The sequence below is a fragment of the Symphodus melops genome (assembly GCF_947650265.1).
Source record: "Symphodus melops genome assembly, chromosome: 14".
Classification (NCBI taxonomy): Eukaryota; Metazoa; Chordata; class Actinopteri; order Labriformes; family Labridae; genus Symphodus; species Symphodus melops.
In genome coordinates this window covers 15,172,874-15,188,452 of record NC_136704.1, presented here as the reverse complement: position 1 = coordinate 15,188,452, position 15,579 = coordinate 15,172,874, and the positions used below count along the sequence as shown (strand labels likewise).

General features: G+C 39.1%; 3 protein-coding genes across 7 annotated transcripts in view; 1 reads left to right on the top strand and 2 right to left on the bottom strand.

The window, feature by feature from the left end:
• The window catches only part of dok6 (docking protein 6), a 52,047-nt gene extending 46,635 nt beyond the window's left edge, over positions 1–5,412 (top strand). Inside the window, exon 8 of the mRNA XM_079361675.1 lies at positions 2,807–5,412. Coding sequence (XP_079217801.1) covers positions 2,807–2,961 — 155 coding nt within the window. The 3' untranslated portion in view covers positions 2,962–5,412. The remainder of the gene's footprint in view (positions 1–2,806) is intronic.
• Positions 5,413–5,831: 419 nt separating this feature from the next.
• Positions 5,832–11,297, bottom strand: cd226 (CD226 molecule). Of its 4 annotated transcripts, none has more exons than XM_079361660.1 (6): positions 11,096–11,295; positions 10,122–10,445; positions 9,537–9,917; positions 9,041–9,143; positions 7,668–7,722; positions 5,832–5,951 (listed from the first exon to the last, which is right to left on the bottom strand). In XM_079361660.1, the coding sequence occupies exons 1-6, from the start codon at positions 11,157–11,159 to the stop codon at positions 5,928–5,930; spliced, it is 951 nt and encodes a 316-aa protein (XP_079217786.1). In that variant the 5' UTR covers positions 11,160–11,295; the 3' UTR covers positions 5,832–5,927. The 4 variants fall into 4 exon arrangements, with proteins under 4 accessions (XP_079217786.1, XP_079217784.1, XP_079217785.1 ...); XM_079361659.1 differs by lacking the exon at positions 5,832–5,951 and adding an exon at positions 6,004–6,124 and having other exon boundaries at positions 11,096–11,292; XM_079361657.1 differs by lacking the exon at positions 5,832–5,951 and adding an exon at positions 6,131–7,119 and having other exon boundaries at positions 11,096–11,297.
• A 1,223-nt stretch (positions 11,298–12,520) lies between these two features.
• The window catches only part of rttn (rotatin), a 29,457-nt gene continuing 26,398 nt past the window's right edge, over positions 12,521–15,579 (bottom strand). The window contains exons 45-49 of one of the 2 annotated variants that reach the window (XM_079361648.1): positions 15,037–15,218; positions 14,353–14,626; positions 13,142–13,245; positions 12,776–12,845; positions 12,521–12,686 (exon numbers count right to left, since the gene is read on the bottom strand). In XM_079361648.1, the coding sequence (XP_079217774.1) occupies positions 12,601–12,686; positions 12,776–12,845; positions 13,142–13,245; positions 14,353–14,626; positions 15,037–15,218 (716 nt within the window). In that variant the 3' untranslated portion in view covers positions 12,521–12,600. The remainder of the gene's footprint in view (positions 12,687–12,775; positions 12,846–13,141; positions 13,246–14,352; positions 14,627–15,036; positions 15,219–15,579) is intronic. The other variant, XM_079361649.1, reaches the window with a different exon arrangement.

Below are 15,579 nucleotides of genomic sequence, written 5' to 3'. Positions count from 1 at the left end.
TAGACCCTATCAGCAGGTTTTAACAACAGTTTAGCTTTAATTACTGTTTTACAGAATATCTGCATGCAAGCATCAATTCTTGCTTCAACAATCCTGAGTGTAGGAAATGTACTGTTGAAGCGGTTTTTACGTCAGTCCTTGATTACGACGATGCCATCTATAGACATGCTTTAAACCCTAGATTCAGTTTATCACTCCGCTCTTAGATTCATGACCAGAGAGCCCTGTAACCCTCATCATTAAATCCTTTCTGCAGGACTCCCTTGAAAATGGGACTTTTCCTGGATAAATGAAGGTTAAATAAATGAATCCTCTATAGCGAACAAACTCTTCATTTAAATGTTTACATCGGTCTTCACTGTGGCTGATGTGACCAAACTCACTTTACAGACGAGAGAAGATTGATCTTTTCACCTCATGTATTGTTTAGTTCAGTTGGTCCATTGTTACTTTTGAGACTAACTTTCTAGTGCATTGTCTTCTCTGTCACAGAGACGTGATTACGTCTTTACGTATCAATCCATTATCGGACATACACCATCTTATATAACATCTCTGCTGAACTGGACCATCAGGCCCCTAACACACTCACTATACCTGCGGGTTTACGCTGAATTTGCTAAATCTGCTCTTGGCTTTAAAGATGTGGAATCATTTAGAACATGTGCCAATCTCAAGATTGATTCCCTTGGGCAGATTAAGACAATGATCTTAAACCACTTTACCACAGTGTGTAATTGTTTCTCCTGACCTGTCTTTGCTGTTTTGTTTGTGCCCTTTTGTTTGTTCTGATCTGGATCTCGACATCATCGTAAATAAGGGAACCCTCAAGGATTTTCCAGGCTTAAATAAAGGTTTGAAATGAAATATGTTGATAGTTGGACTGCAAACAAAGCCAGAAATGCATGCATGGAACAGGATCAAGTCTTGACTGGGAGGTTTTATCACAAACAGCTTGCTACACCAGAAGCCCTGAATTAAAAATTGCTCCCAGAGGCTGTATTATTTACAAATGATAGCTGATGGTTTCTAAGACAGAGCAGCTAATAAATTTACCTCCGATGTAGAAAGTTTAGCTTTGATGACGAGGCTCCTCTAAAGGTTCACCCTCTTCTTCAGATATGTTCATTCTAGAAACAGAAACCAATATGTCGACAGCCAAACCGTGGCTTCAAAAAGGTAGTCAATAAACAGATTCACAATGTTATTGGACTTCATCAAAAATGTATTTTCTATGAAAAAAACAGAGCTGTTTATGACAGAGAAAATGTCGGTGCTGGGCTTCCTACCTTGTTTTTTTTATCAGGCCAAATTGGCCTTGCTTGAGGAGGGATTGTCTTGGCAAAGATGTAAAAAGGATATGCCTGGTTGCACACCCGGTGTTTCAGCAATCTATTAAATATAATATGGAGGGGAAGTAAAGCGTTCCAGGTCTCACAGTACATGAACTGAGCTGCATTTAAAACCTCAATCTGGGGCCTATCTCATTTTTCTTTTTCCCAGTAAGATGTGCAAGGGGAGACTTCTGGACAGAGGTGTAAAGCTTTTTTTTCTTTTTTTTTTAGGGGGGGGGGGGGGGGGGGGGGGGGAGAGAGTATGACTCACCTGCATGGTTGCCTCTGTTTTGGTCTCATCCTCCCACCCATACCAGCCCCTCTGTCTTGCTGTCACACAGGAAAGCGTTTTTTTTTTTTTTTTTTTTTTTTCTCACCCCGTCTTTCTTTCCTTGTGCATCACCACTTCTGTTTTGAACAGGACTGCTCTCCCTCCGTGACTCTCTGTGACACACATCCACTTGACATCGATTACCAGGCTGACTTAGTCATATTTCATATTCTGACGTGTGGTGAGGTTAACAGAGCTTCTCACGGTCAGAGCCCTGACTCTCTTTAGTAACAGTGTGATGGGAACATGCAGGAGTGTGTAAATGTTTTCACTTTGCTGTGAATGGAAATCCACTCTGATTATTACCTATTGCAGGACAGTTTTGTCTCTGTTTTGCTGGAAGATGACTACTTATAGAAATCAAAGGGGGGGGGTTTTCCAATCAGATTTCAACTATCCAGTGAATGTCATGTATGACAAGCAGCAGTCACCTGTCTTGGTCGGGAGCTTGCTTAAGTTGGACTTGATTACAGTGTTTTAGGTTTTGCGCCTCCTGAAATATTCATTAGTGGCCACTTCCTCCTTATTCGGTGCATGATCAGCAGCCTGCCAGCCACTTTATCCTCAACCTACCTAGCTGAGCACATCTCCAAACAGAATCCTAATATATTATTAATGGTCTCACAGTTGCGCAGAACAGCCCTCCACCCACAAGTATCCATTCCCCCTCTCTCAGTGCACTTAACCAGGATGAACTGCAGAACAAATTGGTCCAATTAATCTTGATAAAGGTAGAGTGAGAGCTAGGAAAGGAAGGAGGTGTTTCAAAAAGATAAATGAAAGAGTAAATCGTTATGAAATAAAATGCTCGAGGCAAAAGGTGGACTTTCTGTCATTTCGGTAACTATTGTACAACTTTGGGTGTATACTATATATTTTTGTATTATATAAGACCCACCTACATCAGAGGGCTTCAAACATTTTTTTATCTCTAACTGAAGAACACCAGGATTATTTTTGTCAACATATGAATACATAACGGACATGGGCAGTAACCAAGCAACAGTTGTATCATCAACATATTGTCTAAGAAAACAGGACTTGTTTATCATGGAAAATAAAGTTTAAAAAAATAGATTAAGTTTCATTTTGCTTTAAAGAAGAGCTACATTGATTCTTTTCCTACTTGTTTTTTCTACAGGAAGCAGCTTGTCAATGACATTCATCCCTCGAGCACAGACGTTTCCCAGCTTTCTATCTGATGAGCCAGAACAGGGGGAGAGCCTGCTCCAGGAAGAGGCACCATCGCCCTCTGGTGGCTGTGAATCCAGTTGCAGCCTTAGACCGCTTCAATGACAAAGAATTGCTTTCCCATAACTGGACACTTTGCCCACTACTGTAGAAAGGATGTAGAAATATGTATAGTGACATGTGTAATATATCATTTCATGGTGTCTGCTGTAGAGTGAGTGGTTTATGGAAATGATCCTGAATAGTTTTTTGTTTTTTTGTATTCTACTGTGCAACAGTAGCTTAAAAAACAAAAGCACCAAAAACCATGTAAGTTTAGTTTTATTTTTTTTTGTCATTTCACTGTCAAAGCCTATAGAACTCTTTCTAGTTTTTTAGTCCCTGAACAATTTTTGTAAGATGTGATAGTTATGAACACACCAAGTTCTACTTTTGAAAAATGATCTGAAAAGTTTTTTTGTGCGATATGGATAAAATCACATCCGACTCACTTGAACAGTTTGCTGCCTCAGCAAACAATTCCAGAGATATTTCACAATTTTTGGACACATAATTCTCCCAAAGTAACTGTACTTTTTACCCACTGTCAGGAATATGAAATTGATTAATGCCTCACATAGAAACATGTTCCAAGTTAAAGGCAGTGATGGATCAGCTAAAACTTGTATTTGGTAACAACCAGCAAAAGGAAAAGAGTAAGAGTGGACTGCTGAGTTAGAAATGATAGAAGGTAAATTTCTCAAATCCTGCTGACCCTCCATCGGAACACAATCTGGGTTTAATGGCTTCCTAGCTTCTCTACAATCTTGTATACAGTATTTATAATTGGTTCATTAGCAAAATGTGAAAACAAAGATGGCGGTGAGCTGAAGTAGATAACATCAAAGGATGACAACATGGATTGTGGAAATAAAAGGCTGAAATGTTGTGTTTAAATTATTGGAACATTTTAGCACACAATCATTTCTAAAAACCTGAAAAAGACACATAAAAGACAAAGGTCTTTAATGTGATAGTTTGTCTTTATAGGACACACCTATTTTCCAACAGTCACATGAGGAAATTGTTCCCGCCATCATGTTTGAACAATAAAAATAAAATATCCAGCTATCCTAAAACCACCACCGAGTGAGCCAAGCTTTCATCAAGACTTGAAACAGCGAGTCTGCTTTCAAGGATGTAAAAAGAACTGCCTACCAGCACCTTCGAAACCACAACTTGTATTTGCATTTTTGTAAAGAATTAATCAATTATTTAGGCTACAGTGTTTATTTGTGAACTCTAGAGGTGCTGGTGTGCAGTTTTGTTACCACTGTATGAACTAAGTTTAAGTTAACCAGATGTTAGCGCTAGCTTCAGTTCTTCAGTTCTATTTTCCAAGAACACGAACCAGGAGCAAACATTGTCGTAACTGTGGTAAAAAGTGACAAGATACAGCAGAAAACCAATACATATTTCAGTGAATTCTTTAAGTAGAGTTTGTGAGCCTGTGTGATCCCCGTGACGATATTCTGCTTTGACCTCCTCAAGTAAGAAGTGCCTTTCAACAAAGACCGCAGAGTGTGAGACCTACACACCCAAAGCTTCACCAACTTTGGGTTTTAGTTTACCCCTGTAGACAAAATTAAGCAATGAACCTTCAATAACCTGTATTTAATCGTCCAAATTCCCCATAGCCTCAGAAAGGTCACATCCCACATGAAATACTTCAAATCCTAACCTTTCCTAGAGCTTCTTTTAGAGATAAGAAAAACACTTGTTGCCTGTTGGTGGCTGTAAACACATTTAGTCCTGTCTCCCAATATTTGTGGTTATGGTTGTACTTTTTGTGAGGTTAAAGAAAGATGCAGATCTCTCAAATCCTGAAAAGCCAAGCAACATTGAGAAATAGACCCTAGATTCCAATGACAATCAGTTCGAGGCAGCAAATACATTCTTTGATGAACATTAGAGCACTTCCTTTGAGTTTTTAGTTGTAAGTACGGGGAAATAGCTTCCTATAGGTACTTGAGATTCAAGTACAAGCACTTTTTTTAAGTTGACGTTTTGCTATCTGGCACTTTATTTTGTCAATTGTATTTATATAGCTAAATATTTTTAATAAGTTGAGCCTCATAGTGTGAATCTACTATTGTGTCTGCATCACAGAGTTCATCTTGTCTGGGCACATTTCTGCTCATGTAGTCCTGAGTTTTAGCTCAAGTGTGATAAATAAATGTCTGTGTAAAAGATCCACTACATTTGGACCATTAGAGCGTTAGAGAGTTCAAACTAAAGACTAAAAGGAAAGTTCTAGATAACCATTTATTATTTGCTCTTATTTGTTGCATCTGTATATTGTAACCATTCTCATGTTTGTAGGTATGTCATGTTATCTGTTGCTACATGATTGTAACTGTGTCCAACTCGTTTGTGTTCAGTTTATTGTCAGGTTACATGTTATTAGCACTTTGAACACATTGAGTGTAGTTCTACAGTTTTCACTAAATGTACATATGTAATGTTTCTGATGATGAAAGGGTAATAAATTGAATGTTCTGCCATGTTCTACCATAATTTCACCAATGATCCTAACTTTATTACCTGAAATGTTTTAAGGTAAAACAAAGAAGATATGAGTAATTCTGTGCTTTTAAAGGGGAATTCACTTCTGACTTCCATGACCAACCAACGGCTAGCATGATATCCATGTATCATACTCATCTTTTCTTCTTATGCTCTATAACGTAAGGAGCCCATGAAGTCTCAAAAGTAGAAAAAATGTTTTTTGATAAGATAATCTTGTTTCCATGTGTGCAAATCATTTTAATTTTTACTTTTGGGGACTTTAGGGGCACTGTAATAATCAAAGAAATGTTCAAAAATGTCACAACATGTGTCGATAATTGTCTTTTCTGAAGAAATTCACAGCATCTGATATTTTATTCAGTTTAGCTTTCTTATGCCACACTCCCGTATCAGAAGAAATAAACATGTTAGCAGTCATGACACATTTTTATTTGAATCATTTACAGTCACACATATCAGTTTCAGTATTGCTGGTCACCCACACAGTATCACAGGTTTCACAGTCAAAAGTAAACTTGCAGCTTGTTCTGTTTTTCCAGGAACAGCAAGATGAGAGAATGAAGACAAAAAAAAAAAAAGAGTTTTGATTCCAAACTATATTGTCTCTTTGAGTTCCATATTTCTAACTTGTCCACATTTGTCTTGTTTCCTAGCAGGATAGCCTGCATATCCATTACTGCCTCTGCCACTGCCTCCATTTCTATGGAGATAAATGAATCAGATTACAAATAAACAACACACACCTCGAGGTACGTCTATAAACTTTAAATATTGATTTACAAGAGAACAAAAGCTGAGAAATCATTGACAAAGAATAAGAAATTTTGGCACAAAAACAATATGTATAAGATTCAAAATAAACAAAACATTCATCAATAAACTAGACAAATAAGAGCCATTTTTAACTTAAGCACAGGATTAGCTGATTAGAGTGGATTTCATAATAAGAGCTTTTTGTAACTAGGATGCAGCCAGGCAAGACGCAGAGCTGTTTGGGAAAAGCAACAGACAACATGTGATGGTACAGTGTTGAGTGACTGCTTTTCTTTTCTGTTAGATGATTAGACACCATTGTCAAGCTTTGAATGGAAACCAGGAGGGATGAAAGTAGAAGGAGAGCAATTACACAGGCTTTTGTCAATCGTTTTACTCAGGGGTTGAGGAAGTGAAAAGAATGATTATCCACGTCTTTGTCTTTTCTCTCTGCATGACAGTAACTGTTAACTATTGTTTCACCCCAAACAAATATATCCTCAACAGTAATTATGGAGTACATACTATGTTTAATTAATAAGAGCAAAACATGTTTAAAACCAATCTGTCAGCTTTGTAAGACTCACACAAGCCCCATCTTGCTTCCTGTTTTCATTAGAGCATGAATATGAACGGTCACGGTGATCCCTGCCTGCTTCCCATTTAAACAACTCAAATAACAATTATGAGCGATGCTTCTTAGATTTTCATTTTGCTAATTTATACTTAAATCGGCACAAGGGAACACCTACAGCTGTGACTGATAAAAGTACAGATTTACATGATACAGAAGATCAGATTTACGTGTGCTCAATAATCACGGACTTAACGTTTGGTTTTGTACGATCGTATTGTCTGCATGTTGGCGTACACTGGACCATTTCTGATCTGCCTGGGCTTCTTTGCACTTTTGCACACAGAGATGTTCTCATAGAAGTTTGGCTGTGGATTTAAGATTGAACAAAACATGGTTGTATTAGTATATAAGGTGTTAGACATGGAGGTGTTGCTGCAGTAGCATAAAAAAGAATGACATACTGTATATTTACATTATACCAAATCACAGCTACACAAAAAAGGATCTACAGTTATTGAGTGAAATTAGGTCAAATGTGTATTAAAGGATTGCTTATATATTTTATTCAACTTTTACTTTTTAAGAAATGGACCTAAAAGATGTGTGTCTGTTAGTGTCTTCTCTGTAATTGTAACTGCTGGTGCTCGTTTATGGAAATATATACTGTCTAATGGCCATCAGGGTACCCCGTACACAGCCTGTCACTTCTCAGGAGTGCACGATAATAATCTGCATGAGTTGAGTAAACGAGTATAAATACGATGTATAAAGAACAAGATGAGTTGTTATTTACGGGTTAATAAAGAGGAACGGTTTTATAATTAAGTGCATGTCTGAAGAGAAGGTAAGGAAGAGCCGTGAAAGAGTCGAGTGTGAAGACAAGAGTAGAAATGATTACTAAGGTGAGGCTCACCTGACTCTGAGATGGGTGCAGTTTGACTTTGTACTCTTCTCTCCTGTTCCTCTTCCTGTTGGGATTTTGTGTTTTGCAACACAAATGGGAAGCACTTGTTTTTAGCAATGGGTAATTTTCAGATTTAACCTCAGAATTTATTGATTATTTTCAACGTGTACATTTTTTATATATCATATAAGAACAGATTGTAGTATCTTTAATCATGTTAGCAGTTTTGGTCCAAATTATATAAAACAAACCGTTTGGTCAGAACAAAATGTAGTGCAATGTTATCACTTGTCCAATGAGGATAAATATTTATGACTTCATCTGGTGCAGTTGTTTCAAATCTGGCGGTAAAAACTCCCCCACAAAATTTAGATGATTAAATGTGTTAACAGGAAAATACAAGAAAGCTAGAACAACAAATGGGCCTTCAGTTGTTGAAGTCAGAAACAGTAGATGTAAATCTGTAACCATTGCTGACAGATTTCAAGGAGAAATAGTAAAAAGAAATGTAGTGGCCACTGCAGAACCACGAGTACGAACCGTATTTAAATAAAATATCTCCACAATAAATGGATTTGGAGAGTCTTGGCCATATATTAATCTAAAGATGGACCTTAAGATGGAAAACCTTTGTGATAGAATGATCTGCCTTGGACATCAACATGGCATCCCATTAGCTCCAGCAGTAAGCCTATATGAACATGTTAAACTAAGATGGTAAAAAGAAACTCAGCATGGCTAGTATTGTGAATGTGAGCATGTTAGCATGCTGAAGTTAGCCTTTAGCTCAAAGTAGAACTGTTAGATTGTAAATTTTAAAGCTCCTGTAAAGACATTTTTCCCAGTGTGAAACAGACCGAAATGAAAATGTATTCATCAATATGATTTACAAAAGCAAACAAAATCATCAGATTAATTATTGTTTTTTTCAGTTATTTCAATGCTGCCATAGGGTAGAGATCAGACGAGGCACTTTACAGCGCATGGATCAGAGGGGCCTTTATTTACAACTTGGGTGGAAAAGAATCAAAGTCTTTGGTAAGACTAATGGTTAAAAGGCAGCAGGAAGATGTTTTTCCTTACAGAATAATACGCATACATGAACAGGACGAAGAGCAAATTGATAGAGGTACAACTTTGTCCACAGGGGTCACAAAGACCAACAAAACTAAAAGTTCCACACAGTAGCTTTAAGTTTTGTTGTTCATAAAGTTACAACTTAACCAAATCTTATTTGAAAATAATAACCCTTTTAATTAATAATTACTGCTTTTTGTTTTAGACTTTGAAGTGCCAACAGCATTTTCAGCTAAATAAGACTCATACATTATCAAAATCTGTTTTAGAGTTTTGATTTCTGAAATATCATTATGTGATCTTACCTGTGCCTCACTGCGAGTATAATAATGACCATGAGAAGAATAAACCCGGCAGCTCCAGACCCGATGTAAATATACATCATGTACAAAGATAGGCTGAATCCACCTGGGTATAAAACGAGAGAACATAATGCTATCAAAACCAAACCGGACATAAAGCAACGTTTCCTCCGGAACATTAAAACTGTGGTTTTGTGTGTGTTAGTGGTGACTGATGTCTAGTTTAGCTTCACGACTAACTAACACATCATATCAACAGTGTGCGGACACAGCTCTATAGAAACAGTACTATGAGATATGACACAGGATGTTGTGGTTATCACTATCTGTCTGACTCTACTGAAAAGCTTAAGATTAACATTGCAACCATTGCTTCAATAAATATGTTGTGGTTTAAAAATCATTACTTTCTGTGGACATGCTTGTCTTCATAATTCCTTTTTCGTTCCAATTCATTCAGAAGATGGTGTACATGTATGTTAGAGTTCAGTGTTTGTACCTGGAGGGGGCACAGTGAGCAGCACAGTGGTGGTCTGCACTCCTGTGTCCGTGCTAAATGTACAGCGGTAGAAGCCTCTGTCTTCCGGCACTACGCCTGTCAGATGCAGACTGACGTCCAGGCTGTCTGCACAGCTAACCTCCCCACTGTCGCTGTAGTCTTCTCTCACCAGACCCCCCTCCACCTTCTTACACACTCCGATAATGCTCCAAGGCTGGCTGTGAGGCTTCTTCTCCAATATGACCTGGTAGACAGTGCCGTTGTGCACGTGGTTACATTTGATGGTCAGGTTGTCGTTCAGCTCTGCTACCAGCTCTGTGTCCTCTCTAAGCTCTTCTGGAGTGGGAGGCTGTGGGCTATCGTCTTCTTCTGGAGGTGTATCTGTAAAATACAAGGAGTGGGAAAGAGGAACAAGCTTCTCAAGAAGAATGAAATCAAACCACAAAAGGGAATAAAAAAACCTCAAATTTCCTATTAATTCCATTGATTTTCGTTTCTCTTAGGTCACTCAGGGTGTGGATTGATTTAAGATGACTCCAAATTTATTTCATTTTCACCTCAGGAATCCTTGCAAAAATCTTTTACCTAAATCCTCCACCTGAATGTTCCTCGTCCAGGGGCCTTGAGGGAAGGTCTGAACAGAACAGTGGTAAAGCCCAATATCCTGGTGAGTGACGTTCCTCATGGATATACTTCCATCCATCGGCGTCGTCCTCAGGAACTCTATCCTTTCACGATAATGGTGAGAAAAAGCTACGCCATACTCCGGATGGAAAACAGCGACTGGATCCTTGTCTGGCACTTTAGTCCAGGACACCATGCTGAGGTTACCGTTCCAGGGGCACAAACAGTCGAGAACCATACCTTCTTCCAGATGGACTGTGATGACATCTTTCTGCTGGATAGCAACTGTAACAGGTGCAGTTTATTGAACAGATATCATGACTTATATTAAAAGATATAACAGATGAAGATATGAAGAACGATATTACACGTTTAATTAAGAGTAGAATAACAACTATCTTTAAATATTAAGAAATTACATTTACAACCATGCTGTTTGGGAATGAATCCCTTCTTCCCCTCCTAAATCTTCTAGTTGAAGATTAACACAGCCATTCACAGCTCTGAGGCCATCCCTGGGGTAATGCTAATGAGGCTTATTTGAGCCAGTACACATAAACACATCTTACAATAGTCGGTGATCAAGCTTCCAATCTTTTTTTTCCGAAGCCTTTTATACAAGCTGAATGACATCTGATTTCAAGTCCAGTGATGCCCCTGGGAGAGTTCTGGCAGGTTTAGAATAATAATATCGTTCAAAAAACTGGGAATAAAAAGTCTCCATACAGTCTTTCAAACCACTTCGACTAAAAATAAATTACAGGACAATTCATTTAAGAATACAATCTGACAAAAGTATTTAAAAACATTCAGGGAAACTAGACTTTTCAGTGTGTCCTTAAAGACACAGTCACTGTTAGTTTTAGTGTTTAAATATAACACATAACCACTCCTGAAACACAATATAGTAAAAGCTAAGAAATTAAAGTCCTTACCTTTAAGAAAAGGAAGAAAGATGAGTACTACGAAGTACCAGTGGTCTTTTTGTACAGCTTCCATCTTGCCCCACAGAGGGAGAATGAAAGCAGCATTGATGAGACGTGAAGAGATGCACCCGAGTTGCACTTCCTGCTAGCTCTCTGGCTACAGACAAACACTTGAGCAACTGGGGGGGTACACTTCACACTTAGCCCACTGTTAGCTCATCCCACACAGTGGGCCAATTTATCACCAGGGCTGGGAATGGGAGGCAAGCTTATGGTGTAACACTGCAAGGTGGGACCCATACTGAGATGTTCTATTTGCAGTGAATATTCACTTAGTACTTGAAAAATGTTTAAACTTGATTACCATTTTTACATTTCCTTTTGAGTAATGTGACTATATTCCAAAACATGAAATCATTCAGAGATGATAATCATTAAAATAAAACTTTGCAATGTTGGTGTGTCAGTTCACCAGTTCTGTAAAGACAGAAAGATCCTAACACCTCTTGGCTGGGTTTTCATGAATTCTAATGTACATATTAGCATGGTACCCAAAGGATAAATCAGGCTCCAATAAGGTTGACTTTGGTTAATCAGACTGAATTAATATGTAGCATCTCTAGTGCATTAAATCCTAAAATGAACTTACTATATCATCAGACATCAAGGAAAAATGCTATTTCTTCTCTAAAAAAATGCTGGCTTCTCCAATGACAGTGCAGCAGCCAGTATGTCCTCCTATGTTTTTATTCGAGTGAGGAATGGTCTGTTTTCATTTTGACCACACATAAAAGGCAGTTTGAGGCACCCCAACACGGCCTATTTTGACGCCCCTGAGTTTTGCCAGTGAAAATGCGAACCAACAGGTGTTACAACGTTGGAAGAGGTCAAGTGAACTGGTTCCGATATGCATGATTCTACCAGCATCAGCATTTATCGAAAAAAGCTCCACGTCAGTCATGTGGTAAAACTAGGATAAATATTGGAAATGCTTTTGAAATGTGGAGAGAGGTTAGAACACAGAAAGGTTTCAAGACCGATGCAGAGCTCGATAAATACTGGAGCGTCATTCATTTCAAATCTTTATTTTACGAACTGAAAAAACTAATGCCAACCATCACCTGCATAATTACATTGTCTTCAGATCTAAATACAAAGAGTAAGTCTCTCATCTGATAAAGTCAGACATTACTCCTGCTCATCAACATGCTAGCATTATTAGCATTATTTAGCATGTTGATGTTGGTAATTAACTTCACAGAGCAGCTGGCACAGCTCATGTGTCTGTGTTGGTTATTACCTACTCATCCTATGTGGTATAGGGTAAAAACACCACAACCAACATGTATCTGTTAAAAACCACAACTGGGTCACTTCCTGAAAGACGAAAAACTATTCAAATTGTTGGACACACAAATCAGAATCTCAGTCGTGACATTTAACTGTTTATTATCAAAATGAATTTATCTTAGATATACATACATACAACATGATTAAAAACTGACAATAAATAATCACTTATTTAGCAGCTGGGAAAGGTTTTCAAGGCACTTCAACAGGTATGCACTCACAGGCTCCTGCTTGTTGTCTTCATCTGCTGCTGAAGAAAAAAAAAAAAGGCACATACAGTACGTAAACGTGAGGACACAACGTTGGGGAGAAACATTATCAAGGTGAATAAATGTATACCTTTCTTAGAGACGCTCTGTGCCTCTTCTATTCTCAACCGAACAGAGGGACACTTCAAAGTAGTCTTGGCCTTTTAGGAGAAAGAGAGATTAGAAAGAGGGAGAGCTTTTTTTCAGTTCAGAATCAGGTGATAAATACGGTTGGTTCATCTCTTTCTTTATGAACTAAGGAGACAACATGTTATGTAGAGACATGTTTTTAAACAACCACACAGAGAAAACTTATGCTTACAATAAATCGGGACACTGTACATTAAAGACTCCCAAAAACGGAATAGTGAGTACACACAGTTCAATGCAGGTGTGTGTGTGTGTGTGTGCGTGCGTGCGTGCGTGCGTGCGTGCGTGTGTGTGTGTGCGTGCGTACCCGCTGATTGTTGTGGAGCAAAGCCCAAAGTGAAGACGCTCCCATACAGCGGGTTTCCATGTCTTTACTGTCCAAACAGCTCAGCAAAACCTTCATAGCTTTGCCTGGAAGAAAAACAACATTTACATAAGATCAACATCAATTTGAAGCAAAAGAAGAAGAGCACATATTAACCAACTGTTGATCTTGATGTACCCATAAATTGACATTTTCAACTCCAAATGGCAAAACTATTCACAGAACAAGCGAGACAAACGAAAAACCACATTCATCAGACGTTGTTTCCTCATGTGGTCTTTTGATCATGTGTCACACACACAAGTACAGCATCTCATGTGTGTTTGCAAAATGTACACAGGAAGTGTGATATTTCCACAGGAAGCCAAGAGGAATGACACTTGACACACCTGGTCACAAACGTCATACGTCACACCCGCTAAAGGAAACTGTGTGAGGGAGCACAATCTGCCACTTCCTCTCCATTCTTCATGTAAACCTCTATGAATCATCCGCCTGCACACACCTGCTGCATCCATATATTCTGAATGTAAATATCAAGTATTTGAAAATATTGTAGATTCGAAATTGCACATTCAATGTGCTCATCTAGCAGGCACGTGGAACAGGTTTGTCCTCTCACCTGAAGACTTTTTCTGCAACATTTACTTTTCGGTTGAATCAGTTCTATCTGAACTGATAGAACTGTTTCCCCTCTTTCATTGCTGCAGCACCTGTTGGTTTGCTGTTTGGACAGGAAACAGCTAGCCTTGACCTGCTTCTAGTCTTAGCTTAACTAAACCCTTCCTCGCTCAAAATCCATAGTTGAGCACAAAGAGAGCAATGTCATTTCTAATGTCTTCATCAATTGCCTATCTATCTATTTGTCAAGATCATGCAACCATTACCTTCAATAGGAGTGATCAGACGGAGTGCTACAGTCAGATGCTACGACAAGATGGTGGAAAAAAACGGAGAATCTGCTAATGACAACTTTAAGGACTTCCAACAGAAACACAGTCCCACAGTTTTCTGTTGAACATGAGAAATACAAAAAAAAAAAAGAAAAAAAAGGAGGCTTTTGGGACGACTCAGGAGCAAAGTGAAAATAATGTTAAAACTATGAAATGCTAAATCGAAAAAAAAAAAAAAATCTACTCTTCTTTTGTAATCCTCGGTTTAAATGGATGCTAACCCTTTCTCCCCCTGCATACCGTTGGCAAGTACGTGTGGCTTGTTGGCGGGGCAGAAGCTGAGGTTGTGAAGAGTGAGCAGAGCGTGGCGTCGTTGCGGTGCCAGGTCTGCCAGCAGTTCCAGGGCTCCGGTCACCCTGAGGATACTCAGCTGGCCGTCCTCTGTGACAGAGAGATTGACCAGAAGCCTCAGCCACAGGCCCAGCAGGCTCCCACTGCCGCTGCCTACACATGTGGCCTTCACGCCGCCCGCCTTAGGGATTGGCACTGACAGGAAAGCTTGGAGGAAGTTATTCTGAGAATGACAGACAAGGAAGCAGACTTCATCGAGTTAATAGAAAAGTTTGAGAGACGTGTGAACAGATCATTAAGCGCTGCTTCTAAGTTTAGAAAATATTTCCCCAGCCAGCACAGTGTGAGGGCGAGATTTTGGACGGCTTACGTGCAAGAGAAGCTCATGTCATTTATAGCTTATGCCATGCATCTTTTTTTAATTCTGTCACACTGACTATCTCACTTGTGTGAATTTTATTAAACTTGTAAATAAGTTTGTCAGAGCCAATTGAGATGACTTTGAGAAAACTGTCAAATTTAAATGTGTTTAATCTTAAAAAAAAAAAAAAAAAAAAAGAGTCTCTTCAGAGTGTCTTCATCTATACCTCAGACATTATTTAGTGGAAGTCTGGTACTGTGAATCAGCTTCACCTTTTGCAGCAGGCCTCTGCACTCTCTGGAGATGGCCAGGTTAGCCAGGAGAGAGAAAGCCAGCTTCTGGACGGGGCTGTTATCTGGAGCGACCCCTGAGGCCAGCCGTATGATGGAGTGCATCAGGGTGCCTTTAGATCCGGCTGCAGCACCCGGACCACCGCAGCAGAGAGAACTGCACGCTGCAAAAGGAGGAAAACAACACAAACGCTTGATCCTCACGTTTTATTTTTATTCAACTTTAATTGCAGCAGAGTTGAGAAGATGCACCAATAATGTGGTTGTATGTATTAAATCCATTGTTCTCTGTCGATATATGCACTGTTTGCAGCTCTTGCAGACTCAGAGACGAGTCCAGAATAAATAGAGTGCTACACTCAGCAAAGTCCTCTCTTCTTCTTTGCTTTTTGGAGCTGCCTTTCCTCTCTGTTTATCCTAAAGCTAACTAGCTGGAAAGCCTGCAGTCCCAGTAGCTTCAAAAACAAAGACTGACCCGCCGGGCTGCACGGCTGTCTGCTCACAACACCCAAACATCTCCGCGTG

What these genes read in the sequence shown, in the direction of transcription:
- cd226 (XM_079361657.1), bottom strand. Translation starts at nt 11,159, where the DNA reads ATGGAAGCTGTACAAAAAGACCACTGGTACTTCGTAGTACTCATCTTT. An exon ending in CTTTCTTCCTTTTCTTAAAG is followed by an intron (nt 10,446 to 11,095) that starts GTAAGGACTTTA and finishes CACCTGTTACAG; the next exon opens with TTGCTATCCAGCAGAAAGAT. An exon ending in TGCACCCATCTCAGAGTCAG is followed by an intron (nt 7,120 to 7,667) that starts GTGAGCCTCACC and finishes TTAAATCCACAG; the next exon opens with CCAAACTTCTATGAGAACAT.